Below are 18,261 nucleotides of genomic sequence, written 5' to 3'. Positions count from 1 at the left end.
TCTTTTTTCAACCAAAATCAGGAGTAAAATTATACTGGAAAGATTTGCACAGCTTCCATGCTTTCAACCCACTCCTGGTTTTGGTTGGAAAAAAACTGATGGAAATAGTGTGTGTGTGTGAACATAGCCATAGGCTCCCACTACAGGAACAAATTAAAAATCATGATCATTATTTTGCTGCTAAATGAGAGTCCAGTCCCATAGTGGGAAGAACATAATAGCCTTATTAAGAATAGATATTGTAAATACATTGTGTTCACCTGAAAACCCCAGCTAATGGTGCGTTTACAAAGAACGATTATCGTTTAAATCTTCGTTCTAACGATCGCATATGAGTGATGATCGGCTCGTGTAAACACAGTGAACGATCAAGCGTTGAGCGAGAAATCGTTCATTGTGATCTTTCAATATGTTCTCAAATTGTCATTGGTCGTTCGCTAAAAATTCGCAGATCACTTCATGTAAACAGTCTTTCAAAGATTCACCCTATGTGTGAGATGGGCTTAATTGATCGCAATAACGATTTTTCTGACTATTTATTAGTTTAAACGCTGATCGTTATAAAAACCAAATCTTTGCTTCAAAATTGTTAAACGACGGATTGGGCAAATTATCGCTTCATGTAAACGTAGCATAAGCCATAGCAGTATGAGCTGTAGCACAGAAGACAGCCGGCTCTGCATCTGCTCTGCTGGTCACTGTTGTTCTTTATTACTTTTTATATTGTGTCAGAAGTTGATGTTACAGGATATATGGATACAGAGAGATCCCATAATATTGTGTAACATCCTCTAGCATCTTCATCTTAAGCACAAAGTTAACCATTAAGGGCCATTTCAGTGCATCTTGTTTTAAGTCCTTAAAAGAAACCAGGGAGCACGGTGGGGAAGAAGACTAAATTGACCTTGGGGGGGCCACATTGATTTTCTCCACATGCATCTTAATTTCTGATAAATTATAAAGCCATTAATTTGCAGAGGAAATGGCAGGCCCAGCCTGCGGCACAGATGTGTCCTAAGCAGACAGGCTTACAGCGCTTACAATAATGCCAAGAAGTGCTAGAGGAAAATTAGTAGGCCTAAAGTGTTATGGTTAGCCCTCCGTCCTCCGGGAACTGTTTTGGTTGCTTTTATGTGGCAATTATATAGATTGTAGGGTTTTTCGACTATTAAGCAGGTGGTCATATACTATACATATGGATGGAGATTGAGATGAGATAGATAGATAGATAGATAGATAGATAGGAGATAGATAATAGATAGATAGATAGATAGATAGATAGATAGGAGATAGATAATAGATAGATAGATAGATAGATAGATAGATAGATAGATAGATAGATAGGAGATAGATAATAGATAGATAGATAGATAGATAATAGTAGATTATAGATAGAAGATAGATTGACGATACTAGACAGATAGATCTTTGCAGATCCATACCAATGTTATCTTCTGATATATGTATGTATAAGTTGTCACAAGAATACAATATGGGTTAGACTATTCCTTTAAGGAAATGTGGTGTGATACGTGATAAACTAATAGCTTTCAGCTCTGATACAGAGAAGCTGCCTGATATAATAATAGCCTGTGGCAGTTAGGCAGAGAACACAGTACCTTGCTGTATAATGGTGTCTGTTTTTATTGTGTTTTATGCTTTTATGTGCTTTTTCATTGAGCGTTTTCCTTGACTAGCACAATTCTACATGCAGGAAGGCCTGTCTCCAAATCACTTGAAAAAAGCCAAACTCATGTTTTTTTACACACGTTATCCAAGCTCCAACATGCTGAAAACCTACTTCTCAGATGTGAAGGTAAGTCCCTGCTTTTTTTTATCTCCTCTTCTGTTCCATTAGTTCTGTGCTGAGCAGCGTGTCTCTCTCCGCTGGGGAACACGTTCAAGGGCAGATGTACGGGGGGTGGTGGCCTTTATATAAGTTATAAAATAATAAAATATATTGTAATTGGAGAGATTTGGTTACTGCCTCCAGAATATAGGGCAAGAAGTTATTATCTTTTAATACTGTTTTAACACTGAATTCTGGTTTGTGCCAATATGATTTTATACTAAACCCATTTGCAATCACTGAAGGCTTTTCCAAGCTTACAGCCCAAATCCACAATTGGTTAACATTTTGACCCAGATTTATAAGAGTCCTTGCATCTCGGTATTAATCCTGTGCTATCCCGAGGGGGTTCATTTATCATATTATGTATGATTCTACTATCTGATCTGATATCGCACCATGTCGGTAAGTTCATCACATTCTTGATTTGTGGACGTTGTAAATTACATGGCTATGATATGGATGATACATTGTACCTTACACAATAGAGTAGGAGCCTTTTAGGCCCCATCTGTAGTCACGTTATCCGTAGTCAAGCAATAATATATATCTGAAATGCTCAGCGGAGAACAACCCAAAAGTTGAGTCGGCAACAATTGTCTCGGCACATTGACCTCCTGGCTGACCATTAAAAGCCTCCATTAGATGAAAGGTTCTTGTCCTCCCCAACCAATGGACGGACAAGCCCCCATTAGATGAAAGGTTCTTGTCTGTCCATAGGTTGGGATCACTATTGCGGCTCAGCCTCATTCAGTTGCGTTCAGTTTATCTGCAATACCATATAAAGCCCCGAGGCAAGAGGGGAGCTGTTTGCTTTGGATGAAAGACATAGAAGGTAGAGCCTAGCTATCCAATCCAATTGGCTCATTCCTTTTGTAGAACTGAATTGTTGAATTTCATATTGCAAAAGGGATGGCTTGGAATCTGTGATAGTTCATAACATATTAGAATTCTATTCATCATTAGTATTGAGCAAGTTCAGTAGTGAGCATAGGGGTGACGATTTGAGGACCCATGCTGCCATGTTTCTGCTATATACATTTAACCCTTTCAAGGGGGTCAGCGTCATGGCATCCCTGCTGTCTGGGAAATGTTTAGTCCCTCCTTTTGTACCAGACAAGTCAGCTGAATAGTTTGAATATAAAGAGCAAAAGAGTTAAAACTAATAACTTAACTTAAAATTTCCTACCAGTACCCAACAATAGCTTAATTTGGCAGGATATCAGAAAACTTGAGGTGCAATGAGCACCGAAAGATGTCACATGAGAGATTGACGTAAATTTATCTGTGCACAGCCTAAAATATTACCTTTTAATAATTATCACTTATGCCAACCCATGAAATATTGGAACCATGATGGGGAAAGTCACAATGTAGAGGGCATAAGTTCACTTGTACATCCAGAAGTTCCCTGAAGCCTCCTGCGCAGTATGTGGGTTGAACCATGTCTAGGAGAGAAAAAAAAAAATTAGCCCAGCATTGTAAAGGATTAGTCACTGTAAGGGTCCTATTAAACAAATCAAGTTTTAGATGATTAACAATAAACAATCGCAAACAAGAGCTTCTAGCAATGACCTGAAATCGTTCATCGTAACACACAGAACAATAGTCGTAAGTTACTATCGTAATTATGATCATTTACTCCTTCTGATCCTAGCAAAAGAACGAACAATGTGAACGATATAATAATTTTTCACACGATAATCACCCCGTGTAATAGGGCCCTAAGAGCAGTGAATGCTCTGTCAAGTTTTTCTTTTTAGGCTATGTTCACGCATAGTATTTAGGCCAATTACGCCAGCTGCCATAGGTTTCATCATTTTTCAGCTTGAAAAATGATAAATTAAGCGGACCCAGAGTCTGCGCCCCTGTTCTGCCCCCTTCCCTCTTGCACAACAGGCGTAGAGGGGCCCATTGCAGAAATGTATTCACACAGCAAACATGTACAAATAATTTTATTTGCAAATTGCCCCTCTATGCCAAAAAATACAACTTTTTTGGCTTGATAACTCCCCCCTATAGATTAATGGGCTAAACTGGATGAAGATATGTCTCCTTCTAGTCTTACAAACTATGGCACTATGTATTTCCTTAAGCTACGACAGCAAGAAAAAGATCACAATTGTAGATAGACACGTTGGACACTTAACTCTTCCACCACCTTTTTGTTACCTTTAAATGTTGGTTCAAGGTGGGTTTAAACCACACCCTCTTCTAGATAAGCCACACCCCTTTTCTAGATTTATTTATTTTTAATCTGCCTAGTAAGATGCAATTTATGTGTAAAACATGTATTATGAGGCACATAACATATATCAGCGTTGGGGTACAAACTGAGCTGGAATTAATATTATACATACCCTGTGTTACTGGATTTACTAGAATAATAGAACATTACTAAGACCTCTCCATTAAAACATAGGCCCCATTTTTTTTTATGTAACAAAATGACAAATATAGCAAACTATGGAAAACTTTTAATTGATCTTTCCATGTATTTCATATATTCTATGAATAGCAGAATATTTTACTTTTATTTATATGTTAATTTTTTTTATTATTGACTTTTTACCACCTGTTATATTATTTCTGATTCGGCCCAGAAAACCCTTTAACGTCTCTTAGAACAGACGTAGTCCTGTTCACAAGGAGTCATTAGCTAAAAAGGAGTCATTTATGCTCCCAGCGAGTTGCCTCTTTCCCATGCGTCTTATACATTGTCACAACATATGCTTACAGTTCCAGTGCGGTTCCATCTTCCACGTATCAAAAAAGACATTGTTGCCATTCTAAGTGGTAATCATGTGATAAAATCCGAGGACGCCCGCAACAGATTACAGCGTGAACGTTCGTCTAATTGTCTCGTCTGCGCTGCTTTCCCATACTTCTGCTTACATAAGCAAACTGCTGGGTGTCACTCTCCTTTTCTAAAGAAAACACTACATTGACATTCCCTCTGCACTCGCTGCCGAAAAAAAAACAAAAGTGTTGATTGTCTCTTATTTACAACTTAATTTGTTGTTGACGTCGTCTACACAGAAGATGAACAAAGTGACAGATTCAGGGCACATTATTCAAATGAGGCGATGACTCCCAGCTGCCTCCATCTACAGAATATTGGACCCGCCTATTTACTTATTAGCAAATCTTAACGCCAGTAATTGCTTCTTCGCATCGACTTGAATGGGGATAAAATAACTTTGAGGAAACGCGGAGCTTCCGTTGAATCATCTCTGGGCATTCACACGGTGTCATTATCCAAGTGACGCAATGAAGATGAGTTGTGTTTGGTTTAAATGAGACAAGTGTAAACTTTACTGTAGTCCAATGTAGAATTACAGATCCCCGACCCCACAACATCTTATTTTACAGTGTAGTATTGGGACCATGAAGAGGCCAGTGTCAGGTTGGGAGGAGGTAAAGCTGAAAGTAACATCTGAACTCAGTGTCCCTCATTTTCTAACATCTTCCCATCATCTAATTGCTGTTTTTTTGCTAGTTGTTTTTGTTTGTTTTTTTACTGTTGGTTTCTTGTTTCCTCACAATTACCAATGTTTAGCATCAGAAAAGATTGGATCGGTCTGGGTCTGAGTGCTCAGACCTGTACTGATTGGGAGATAGAGCAGGGTGAGGAACGCAGCTGGAGTCGGGCTCCATAGGAGCTTATTATAAGTCCGACTTTTTTTTTTTTTTTTAATTCAGAGCAGAGAATGGATACACTGCAGTGCATCTTCTCCCCCCTGTATCTCCCAATCAGTACGGGTCTAAACACGGACCGATCAGAACCTTTTACATTTCTCTATGACATGTCAATAGTTTTTATAACGACAGGTACACTTTAAGCGTGAAAAGTAGTTGTGCCCCTTTAAATAGATAGATAGATAGATAGATAGATAGAGCAACATAGATAATCTATAGAAAGAGCAATAGGATAGAAGAGAGAATGAATAGAATATATAGAGAGAGAGCGCTAGTATAGCAGGTGCATAGTACATAAGCAGGGTTAGGCTATGTTCTCACAACGTATATTTTACAACCGTGACTATTACGAAAATATACGTTACCTTGCCGTCTATAGGATCCCGTCCGGAGCATATACACGTAGTATACGCTCCGGCTGGGATCCCTCGCGGCCCCGCAAACAACTGACATGTCAGTTTTCTGCAGCCACTATTCATTGAATAGCGGACGCAGAAAACTATGTCAGTGCACACTATGGAGCGTCTGGCTCCGGACGCTTGCTCCATAGTGTGCTATGGGGGGTTCTGATGGAGGCGCGTACGGCTGCTCCCGCATCAGAACCCTGCGGCTGCACAGATCATCCAGCTGGTACTGCAGTACGGGCCGGGATGATCTTCTCAGAGACCTGCTGGGTCACGGAACGGCCGGTCTCTTACCTAGTCTGAACATAGCTTTAGAATGCATTATGATGTATAAGGTTTGATATAACAATATTTCTATTTAGAATACGTAATGTTACATGAACTCTTTGGCTAATTCTTCAATAAAGCTAAATTATGTAAAACAATAATAACTTCTATAAATGCATTAATTTTCCCCTCATTTTATGAGTTACAGACTGTAAAGTCAGAGAGTTGTTTCCTGTGTGGATACTCATCAGTCCATAGAACGCATTGGCCGATGCCATGATAAAATTATATAAGGCACTTTTAACTTAAAGCAGATGTCTACGCTAAAAGCTTTATTAAGTTTGTATACAGCTTAGCAGATTTGATGGGGACTCGGCCACCTGTCCTTCTCGTCAGCTGCGGCCACTAATTTTATATTAGCGCTGGGCTTTACTGTGCACGTGCCCTCAATCATTAGAGGGTCTTGTGAGGAGAAGGAGAAGCCCCCAATAATGATGACTACATAAAAAACAAAGAAGTAAAGGAGTAGACTGTATGGAGGCGTTGAGATTTATTTGGTGTGTGTATGTGTATGACATGAGATGTTTCGGGTTGTGGTGTCAAACCTGCGGCCCTCCAGCTTTTGCAGAACTACAGTTCCCATCATGCCTGATCTTTAGCTGTCCAGGCATGATGGAAATTGTGGTTTTGCAACAACTGGAGGGACGCAGGTTTCCCATTCCTTACAACATCACACCTGTGTATTTTCTATATTTGGCTGAGCTTAATTATTAACTTTAAGAGTTAAATTCAACTATAACAGTGGAGGAACAGTGATACTATATTTACTTTTGGTAAAGTACCTGGCTGCATAGGCACAATTTCTTGCACAGTTTTAAAAAGGCAGTGCTTATTATAAAGGCCCAGCCATGATTTTTGCCTGAAAACTGATGTAAGTTATAGCTCGGAGCTGCAGTAGATTTCAGAGTGCAGCTAAGGTGTTGGCTACTGATGTGAAGGAGTTATTACAAAGCCTTTGTCTAGATCGGACCTTTTACTTATATCAACAATCTTAGTAAATTCTGCTCAAAAAGTTTAGTATCTTAAGCCCCTCCCATAAAGAAAATCACACCAAAACCTCACCCCTGAGTAAAGCCAGCCTATCCAAACTAGCAGCATAAAAATAAGAACCTTTTTACCACATTATGCATACACAGAGAACACATCTGGGAAGATGGGTTGTTAAAGCAAATCTACCATCAGGCACATCCCTTTTTTTTTAACATTGGAAGATCGGTGGTGGCCCAGTTTCCGTTCTTGGTGCGGTCTTTTGTCGTGCACCATTTCGGCTCTGTGCACTAAGGGCGGGTCCGCCACCCTCCAATGTGAACTTATCCCCTCCCCTCTGTGATGCGGCTCCATTAGAATCTCCGGGAGCCGGTGAACGGCAAAAGACCAGCGCCAAGTGCAGGAACCAGGCGGTGTTTCAAAAAAATGACCGCGCCACTGAGATCAAAAAACTTGATAGTACATTCACTGTAAGGTGATGTTCCCACTGTGTAAGACACCAGCCGTTCCGAAACCCGGCCAGGTCACAGAATGGCCCGTGCCATAGAAGATCATCCTGGCTGGTACTGCAGTACCGGCCGGATGATCTTCACTGCTGCTGAATTAGGATGCGTGCATCCGAATTCCCCGCTGCACACAATGGAGCGTACGTTCGGAGCCGCACGCTTCATTGTGTGAACCGACAGGTTGTCTGTGGCCGCTATTTGATCAGTTTTTTGCGGCACCGCTAGCGATCCTGGCCAAGAGTGTATACTATGGGGGACATGCATGAAAAGGCGAAAATGCCTTTTTTAGGCGCAGATGGGGCAAATTGGCGTAAGAATATTCGCAAAGGGTATTTTTGCGAATATTTTCTTCGCATCTGCCCCATCTGCGCCACCTTCGCCAGTGGGGCGGAGAGGGGGTGTTACGGGGGGTGCGGCAGCACTCTGCGTGTGCTGCATTTATAATTTTTCCGGCTGAAAGATGATACTGAAACCTACGCCAGCTCTGAGCTGGCGTAGGTTTCAAAATTTCTGCACGGACGGGCTCCGTGCGCTTGGGATTTATGTAGAGGCAGTGCTCCTCTACATAAACCCCCTGAGCTCCGGAGCTGCGGGGACATCTGTAAGCCCGGCACAAATAACGCCGGATTTCATAAATGTCCCCCTATGTGTATACACTCCGGCAGTGATTCCACAGATGGCAGCACTATGCAAGTTTCGTATTAATCATGGCCATTGTTGCAAATCGTCAACAACGGCCGTGATTGATACGGAACTTATGTAGTGTGAACATAGCCTAAGGGTTGTAAAACGGTTGCTTTTTTGTTTCAATTTTTTTTCTTGAAACCATGCAATTTCTTGGACTGTGTCTACTATTGCAGCATTCAGGATAAGCTACAGTACCTGACTTCGAGGACAACTCCTTTAGTGGCCCCTCACCCATATCTGCAATATAATAGTTAATTTGTAGAATATAGTGTCACGGTGTACAGACACAGGGAATGTATGGAGCAGTTTGGCTATATCTAGACTGTAGCTTTTGATCGCTCTAAATCATCCTGATCATACTGAAATGTCTAATCCAAGGGAAAGATGGTAGAGCGACATCACATTGCCAAGCTTCAGAGACCAAATTACAGTTTTCTCTTTTCAAGTGGTTCCACCTGGAACATAAGACACTTAAAACGAATTTGCCCCAGACATCTCCCGGACTGACTCGCGCAGCGTCACCAGTGAGACCATTTGGAGCGGGTTGTCGTGCCAAAGTGGTTTTCTGCCTTGTGCTGTTTCCCTTCTGAAAGAGAAGCCTTTGTGAGCGGCAGTGTCAGAGCCCAGATAACAGAATGGATTTCACCCCAGTGTTTCATTAATTGTGCAGGTCTTTCGGAGGCATGGCTCTCTCCCTCATCTGATCTTGGCTCTAGGCTCTGCAGGTGTTATCACCTCAAGGGTCAGGACGGTTTAGAAAAGATTTAGAAAGGAAGACAAATGTTGCCTTTTCACCGCTGTCGAGAACAGTAGAAAAAAAAAGGCCAATTGCTGTGAGTGATTATTATTCATGTAATGGTGGAGCGGTGACGGGGCAGGTGGAGAAATGAGTTGCCGTTTATATGCAGTATCTGTAATATATATATATGTGTGTGTGTGTGTGTGTGTCAATATATATCATAAAACACAATTGTATATATCATTTTCTCTTATTCTAACACTATGTTCACACAGTAAAATAATACCAAAATACAAAGTAATAATACACTCTATTGAAGTCAATGGGAAATTGGCCAGCAGGGCACACATTGTATAGAATAATGTTCATAATTGATAATGGCCGTCAAAATAATTAACACGCTCATTATTATTTACTAATAGATTTGCAAAAAAAAAGGCATTTTACCTGTTTACCTGTTCTCACATTGATATATATTCACCAAAAATTAGCATGGTAGCCCAGTGGTTAGTGTTGTTGCCCTGCATTGCTGAGGCCCTGAGATCAAATCCCACCAAGGGCAACGTCAGTATGGAGTTTGCATGTTCTCCTTACTGGGTTTCCTCTCACACCCCTAAACATACAAATGGGTGTTCTGAACTTGGATTATGAGGACAGGGACCAATTTGAGCAATGACAACAATGTGAAGATTTTTTTTTTTTTTTTTTGCAGAAATCAATAGTACAGTCGATTTTAAGAAACTTTGTAATTGGGTTTATTAGGCAAATCTGCCATTATCTTCATTCAAAAAGACTTTCCTCCGCCCCCCCCCCTCTCTCATTTACTGCTTATTATCAGGAAATCTTGGCTCTTTTACATCAGTCGAACCCTGTATAACCTATGCAGAGGGGAGGGGGGAGGAGGGAGATTAGTCGCCAGCAGAGAACGAAGCATTACACAGCAGGACCTGTGTGACAGCTGCTATTCCGAGGTCAGAGAGGTCAGTGCTGACTTCAGAGGAGATAGCCCGGTGATGCAGCTGTAAATTAACTCTTTGTTGTCCTGTTTTGGTGCCTCATCTCCCTCAACCCCTCCCCTCTCCATAGAGAACAATGAAGACAGGGGGAGAACTGCTTTTTCATGATAAAAATGCATTTTTGGCTATTAAACCCAATTACAAAGTTTCTTAAAATCGCCTGTACTGTTGATTTCTGAAAGAAAAAAAAAATTAAATGACAGTGACACTTTAATTCTGCTTTCATCATAGACACAGCTTTGTCACCTACTCTCTTAATGGAGTTAAATTTTTTTTGAAGGGGTCAGAGTGCAGGAAAATTTAGCATAAAACGGAGCTTCTACAAAAAGTTTTGCACAATTTTGCTTTCCCTTACTGGTTTTGGACATAATAAATTCTCCTTTCGGTGCCACACCTTGTTCACCACGTTACACCATGACAGACAACGTTATTACTTAATGATACAGAAAGCTTTAGGCCGCTTTACAAAACTTTATTTTGGCGAAATAGAGAGCATAAAGTGTCCTGATAATATTTGCACATACTCTTTGTTTTGGACCCACTCCTGGTTTTGACTTACACATACTGACCACGTTCAGCAGTGTGCATATCGCTTTAGGATAATTCCACACAGTCGTAATATTGGGGATATTCTTGCTCCCATATTGGCACAACCGAGATCTAATAGCTTCATAGAGCTGAGCAAACCTGGAGTGTGCAGCATTTGATTACCGATGGCTGAAGAAGCTGGAGAATTTTGGTAAACTTGGATACAGCCATAGGCCTAGGGTTATATCCATGTTTTCCCAGCAGCCTTAGGTCTGCACCCAACTCCTTCAGCCACCAGTAATCAAATGCTGCACAATCGGGTTCAGGGTTCAAAGTTCACTTATCTCTAATAACAAACTATCAGAGTTAGGTCAAATGTGAGTTCAGAAAGCCTATAGAGTGGGACACAGAGATTCTATGGTTCCGTATAGAGCAGGGGTAAGGAACCTTGGCCCTCCATCTATTGCTAAACTACAACTCCCATCATGCCTGGACAGCCAAAGCTTTAGCTGTCCAGGCATGATGGGAGTTGTAGTTTTGCAACATCTATCTATGATCCCAAGATCATAGTATTTCCATAGTATGAAATGGTGCTATATATGCCCATCCATGCCCTATTATGGCCTGTACTATATAGTTGTATAATATTGCCATAGGCTTTATTCAAAACCCAGTGACCCTCCAGACCTTATCCTGTTCTGATATGCTTTACAGTGTCTGCAATATGTATCATAAATTAAGAGAATCTGCTTTATCATGTAGAATAGTGAGACTATGGGAGTACATGATCAACCACATTCTCTCCATTTATTATATAGTATAAGAGGTGTAGTATCAGAACAGCCGGAGAGCGCAGTCAGTCAAGGTGCAGGATCTGAGCTACGTTTCAGGGTTTATTTGATGGCGCTTACCGCTGTTAACACTCAGGCTCGTAATATGGTTACATTTCACATCAATTGCTATCTTTTATAGGTTGTGCGGTGCATAGAGCGATTGTTTGTACATATTTTGACAAGTCCTTCAGTAGTGCCCCAGCGGGAATAGCTTACTCCGACCTCATTAGATCCTGATAGAAAGGCACGGAGGGGTCAAGCATAAAGAATCCCTTTATCCTGCATCGCTCAGCTTCTTGCCCATTCTCGTAAACTTTCCCTGCGCTCCTCAATTATACCGGCTGTGAACTGTGCAGAAGCACCGGCCCAGTCAGCAGGTTATCTGTAGGCTACCGGGGGCTCACCAGAAGGGTCTTACTCTCTTGGTGAAGGAGATTCCAGCCCTGAACTGGTTAACTCTGACGGCCACAGCTCATTCTATGCAGTGCATGATGGTTGTCATCAAACTCTAGCTACAGTAGCCATAATAGTAATAAAGCGCAAACACATCACAGTGTACCGTAGCGGAATATCCATATACATTAGATGACTAACGCTGTATATGATATGATAATATTTAATAGCGATGAGGATCCAGACTGCAGAGTAATGGGGAGTCACTATCCTAATCAGTTATATATACAGTTATATATATATATATATACATAGAGCCATTGTCTTATGTAACACTTTGTAACATTCATGGCTAATGCATGTATAACTACAGATTACATAGAAAGCAATCCAGCATATATTTCACAGTATAAGCTGCATCTGACCATACAATAGGTTTCACTCAAGCGTAATTCAGTACATGCACATTTCTGCATTCAGCTCAAGCTTAAAGGGGTACTCCGATTAACTAAAATTGTTTTCAAATCAAATATATATGAAAGTTATATAGATTTGTAAATTACTTAGATTATTAAAAAAACGAACTCAAAGCTTACTTATCAGCTGCTGTATGTTCTGCAGGAAGTGGTTAATTCTTTCCAGTCAGACACAGTGCTCTCTGCTGCCACCTCTGTCCATGTCAGGAACCGTCCAGAGCAGGAGAGGGTTTTTTTATGGGGATTTGCTGCTGCTCTGGACAGTTCCTGACATGGACAGAGGTGGCAGCAGAGAGCACTGTGTCAGACTGGGAAGAATACACCACTTCCTGCAGGACATACAGCAGCTGATAAGTACCGGACGTTTTACTCTAGACGTTATTTACAAAACTTTCTCACAACAGTTGATTTAAGTACCCCTTAAAGGTTGAGCCGTACGCAAAACTGTGCATGTACTGTTTTACGCTTGAGTAAAACCTGCTTTATACATTGTAGATTGTAAACTTGTATGGTATGGGCACAGGGGCGTAACTACCACTATAGCAGCCATAGCGGCTGCTATGGGGCCCGCCGCATCAGGGGGCCCCATGGCCTGCTCCTGCAATGCACTGGGCCCCCTGAGCCGTCATCATTTGCAGCACCGGGTAGCCCTGCTGGTCTCCTGGGTTTTGCAAATGTCCCTTTAACTGCAAGCACTCCTGACCAGAGCTAGCAGTTATGTAGTTATGACTTCACTTGACCGTTTAGTGGTCAGTCGGGGGGGGGGGGGGGGGGGCCAATCAAAAGTTTGCTATGGGGCCCAGCCATTTCTAGTTACGCCCCTGTATGGGCACTTTCAATTACTGTATCCATTTTTTTCTCTGGAGTACCCCTTTAAGTCCCGACCCAAACTATCAGCCCTATAGATCTGTATGATGCATTTGCTGTAATACAGACATAGAAATGTGCTTGTGTTGTTTTAGTGTGGAACAAGCCTGAAACATAGATACAAGTGGTCTAATGTGAGTACAAAGAGCTTCTTCCCATCTAGAGGGCACTTCCATCAGCACGTCCTTACATTACATGAACACCCCATCGATTTCCCCCTGTGGTGGCGCTGCAGGGAAATTAAAAACTTTGCTCATAGGGCTGATGACTGGGAGTCCCCGCAGCCAGATAGCTGGGATCAGGGGACCCTTCTGACTACAAGGGATTGTCCTAAGTAGAGAACACCTGTAAAGAGTCAGGTGTATGTATGTGGTTATGTTCACACCTTTTTTAAAGCCTTTTTTTAATAAAATAACGGCCTTTAAAAATGATCATGATCACTATTTACGGCCATCCTTATCAGATAACCGCCTTTATTATTTTACCTTAAAAAACTGTGTTTGAACATAGCCCTAATCTACAAAAATGTCTCCAACTTGTGGTTGTTGAACTGATGCAAAACCACAATTCCCGGAATGACCTGACAACCAAAGACTGGGAGTTGTAGTGTAATAACCACAGGTTGGAAACCACTATCCTTAAAGTTGCAGTTCACCCCCAAAAAAATCTTTCAAATCAAGTGCCAGAGATTTGTAATTTACTTCTATTAAAAAATCTCCAGTCTTCCAGAACTTATCAGCTGCTGTATGTCCTACAGGAAGTGATGTATTCTTTTAAGTCTGACACAGTGCTCCCTGCTGCCACCTCTGTCTATGTCAGGAACTGTCCAGAGCAGCAGCAAATCCCCATAGAAAACTTTTCCCATTGTCCAGACTGGAAAAAATACAGCACTTCCTACAGGACATACAGCGCCTGATAAGTACTGAAAGACTTGAAATTTTTTTAATAGAAGTAAATTACAAATATCTGGCACGAGTTTGGTGAACAACCCCTTTGACCTATATTGATACTCACTAAGTTACGTTGTACTCCAGGGAGCCACCATCTTTTTTCCCCATATACTGTATCCTCTTGTAGATTTGTTTGTAATAATTAGGAAGTTTTTCTTACATGGGAGGTGCCCCGTCCCGTGGGAAACGGGAATCAGCCCCAGAGATTCTTGCGAGCAGAGACACAGGCTCTTTTTAATTGCGATTCATTTTAACCCTGGCGCATTAACGTCCTACAGATGTCTTCGCTTGTCTTTTCAGAACAATCGATCCTTCTTTCCCGTCTTTCTGTTGAAGACAAAAGGGAGAATAATAAACAATTAGCAAAATGAAAAGCATAATGTTCCCTTGGTTATATTTGGGCGGAAAGTACAGTCAGAAGCTTCCGGCAGAAGTCCCATTGTTTTAGCCTTTACTATTCAGAATTATTAATCATCTTGTGGCCGTAATGGTGGGTGCACAACCTGGAGAGTGATGGAGAGAGCAGGCACCACGCTCGCTTCTCTTGTAGTAACAGGCAGCCATGTATCCACCAACGCTCATGTGTTTGCTCTACTTTTATTAACTGCTCTACAGTACTAGATAATGTACATTCACCCGCAATAATGTCGCCGTTGTATTATTTATAACCTGATAGGAAGCCATAAACACAAGGGAGCTGTATGCCGTCCGTGCTGGTAACAGTCACTTATGCCCGGGAGGAGAGCTGACTATTGGTATTGATCGGCCTCGTCTCAATTGTTTATAACAGAAGTCCAAAAATTGTGGTCAGCCACGTTATTAAAACTTCAATAGGTGAATGGTCCTGTACTTTCACAGGGTTTGTACCCTTAGCATGAGGATTGCATACGGGAACAAGCACTTCTCAATGCTTCATAATTCTTTATAAAGTTACGCAGAAAACATGTCTGCTAATGACACGTTTCATACAGTTTATTGTCCTTAATCATGGCCGGATCCACATGCAAATGGATAGTACAGTAAATGAGGAGTCCAGTGAGTTACGCTACATGACTATACTCTACTGGCTATAACTACTGTTTGGAATCCTCATTCATTGTACTACATATTTGCATGTGGATACTGCAGACAGTCAGCTATATCCACTATCAGAACTAATCACTATGTAATGTGTATTGGTGCCTCCAAACTCTCCCCTTGAAGTGTACCTCCATTGATCTAGTCTCCTTTTCTATTATCTTAGGATAGATATATGTTTATCCCAGGAAGGTTTACATTCTGTTACTGTAGCTATACCAACCACATCTGCTGGAAGTTTACTCGAAGCATCTACTACTCTTTCATTAAAGTAATATTTTCTCATGTTGCTTCTGATCTTTTCCAATCAACAAGCAAAACTTCTCCTCTGTTATATGCCTATTGCAGGGCCTGAGGGGCAGGAGCGTTACACAGAGAACACCGATCACCCAGTGTCATGCTCCGCCTCCTGTACAAGTAAGCGGAGCAGTTTTGATTTGGAATGTTCCTTTAATTTTTTAATATAATAATTTCATCCATATAAAATGTGACGTTCCTGTTCGGTATTGAGGAACCTCATTTTTCGCATAACATCAATGAACCTTCTTCTCTATGTGAAGATTGATAACTCTCTAGCATCCGTGTGTTTTCCCTGTACCCGGCCGGGCCTCCTGGCTCCTCATTTACACATTCCTGTCCCCACTTCCCACCTGTCGGATAACGTCCCCGTGCCCTGGAAGTTATGTCTGTATCATGGGGCTTTTCAGGTCATCACAATCTTAAACTGCTTGTAACTATGTGAATAGAGAGAAAATGAACCCTCACCCCGGAGGCCGGCGTTCCTCTCTCAGCTGTTCCATTTGTAGCTTCTCCAGCCTCCATGTTTTTTTTTTTTTGTATTCTCGTTGTTTTTGTTCATTCTTTACCCGGACATTCCCCGAATCCACACACAAAAAAAAGAGCTCTAAATCTCCCCCACATGCCCCGTTGCTAAATGATGGCGTGCTTGCTCACTTTTTCTCGCCCTCATTAGGTCATTCATGGCCATTCTAGAAAAAAGAGGAGAAAAAAAAAAACTTTTTCTTTTTCTTTTTTTTTTTTTTTTTATTCTCTACAGTACTCCGGTCCATGTGAGACAATGCCTTATAACAATACGGGAGCCTAATCTCCATGTCAAAGCAATTTTCATTCCCCAGTGCACAGACCGCTATCGTTTTGTAATGTTTTGTTTCTTCTTTTAAAAGAATTAAAAAAGGAACAGTAAGCCGTCACGGGGGCCCTGTCGTCCCTTATCTCAGTGTCTGGAAATTTGGCCAGTGTATTTTACTGCGGCAGATAAAATGGAAAAGAACTCCAAGTTCAGCAAATCGTAATGGGTTTAAGTTCTATTGAGATCGGCTACCAGAAGATCAGATAACTGGGGTCCTTCAGTTGTCTTTTTAATCAGGTTCCCCGCAAGGCTGAATAGAGACAGAACAGACACACACAGCGAAAATATAATTCTTGGATAGGTTAAGTACATGTTTGAACTCTCGCAAGCAGAAGCGATTTGATGATGACTTAATCATTTTCTGGTCAATTATCTGTAAGGACCCTTGCAACTGCACGGCAATTATGATGCAAGATGGCCTTTTGGGACAAACACCAGTCTCCCTGCTTCTGTTTCCTCAGATTCCCTGCCACGAATTTTCATTCACTTCATTATCTCTGTTAACATAGAAACAACTTTCTGTGCAGTAATTACAGCCCCAATGCACACTTTAGCTGTCATCTTGATGGAGGCCTGGATGTCCTCATGGCGGTGTTGGATAAGTGTTCTTTGTTGATTTTTGATTAATGTACACGTCTTCCTGGAGCTTAGGGGAAAGTGAATGCTTGCCATGACAAAAGGCAGGGGGGTTTACATATCAGCTTGCATGATTTAAAGCTATGGGTTTATTGGCTTTGGCTTGGCAAGCGAGGGGCTCATCTGTTGTTTAAAGGGAAATTCAAGCTAAACTTCAAGTCACCCCGCTCCTAAACAATATCTCACCACAATTGCAGGGGAAAAATTGGTATATAAGCACCCTGGCACAAAATTTGAGCGGAAAGTTCAGAGAATTTCACTGTCCTGTCCAGGTTTTAAATCCATATAAACTCCATGAATTTCATAAACAGTATAAGAAACAGTATTAAAATAAATTTGAAGAATCGAATAGGAAAAATTAATTTATTCTAAAAAGCAGCAAAAAACTAATTTTAGATTTTTTGATTTTTTTTTTTTAGTTTTTGAGGAAGGTCTTTTTTATTATGAACATACAAATCATATTGTAAAATAAAGAACAGATAGTAAGTGACAGACAGACACTTAGAAGGAAAGGAGGACCCTGCCCGCGAGTGCTTACAGCCTACCACCATACCACATGCATAACTTGCTAAAAAAAATTGTCCAGGACTCTAATGTCCTGCTCTTCCCCGTTCCCCGGTCCTCCACTTCTATGCCAACATAGCAGCCGAAGCTTAGCACGTACCCAGTGACACTGCCCATTTCCATCATAGCTTTGGAAGAAAGTTGAGGAAAGTGAGGAAAGCCCCAGACAGCCCCCTCACCTTTATCCATGGATCATATGTACAGCTGTAAAGGTCTTCATTGATATATCTATGTGGAATTATTTTTAAACCAAAAAATACTTTATAATAATAATAATAATAATAATAATAATAAAACTAGATTATGTTTTTGAATGGGGGACTTTTTTGTTCATTAAACTTTATTCAACGTAAGTATACTTTTTATTATTATTTTCTTTTAATCCCATCGGGGCTGCTATCAATCACAGAACTGTTGTATTCCAAAACACTGTTGTCTATCAGTATATCTTGGTTGTGGGACGAATAGGTTTTTATCTATGACAGACCTGGGTTTTTTGTCAGGTCCCTGACTGCAATGCAAACCCATGGGAACCTCATAAAGGGAGACTCTTCCCTCTTTCAAGCTTCTTAG

General features: G+C 41.1%; 1 protein-coding gene across 1 annotated transcript in view; it reads left to right on the top strand.

Annotated features, from left to right (window-relative positions):
• Positions 1-18,261, top strand: part of PROX1 (prospero homeobox 1) — an 80,380-nt gene that overhangs the window by 26,531 nt on the left and 35,588 nt on the right. Inside the window, exon 3 of the mRNA XM_069954738.1 lies at positions 1,698-1,816. Coding sequence (XP_069810839.1) covers positions 1,698-1,816 — 119 coding nt within the window. The remainder of the gene's footprint in view (positions 1-1,697; positions 1,817-18,261) is intronic.

The sequence above is a fragment of the Dendropsophus ebraccatus genome, chromosome 15 (assembly GCF_027789765.1).
Source record: "Dendropsophus ebraccatus isolate aDenEbr1 chromosome 15, aDenEbr1.pat, whole genome shotgun sequence".
Taxonomy (NCBI): domain Eukaryota; kingdom Metazoa; phylum Chordata; class Amphibia; order Anura; family Hylidae; genus Dendropsophus; species Dendropsophus ebraccatus.
Note: the sequence above shows the minus strand (reverse complement) of the source record. Positions and strands in the feature narration are given on the sequence as shown.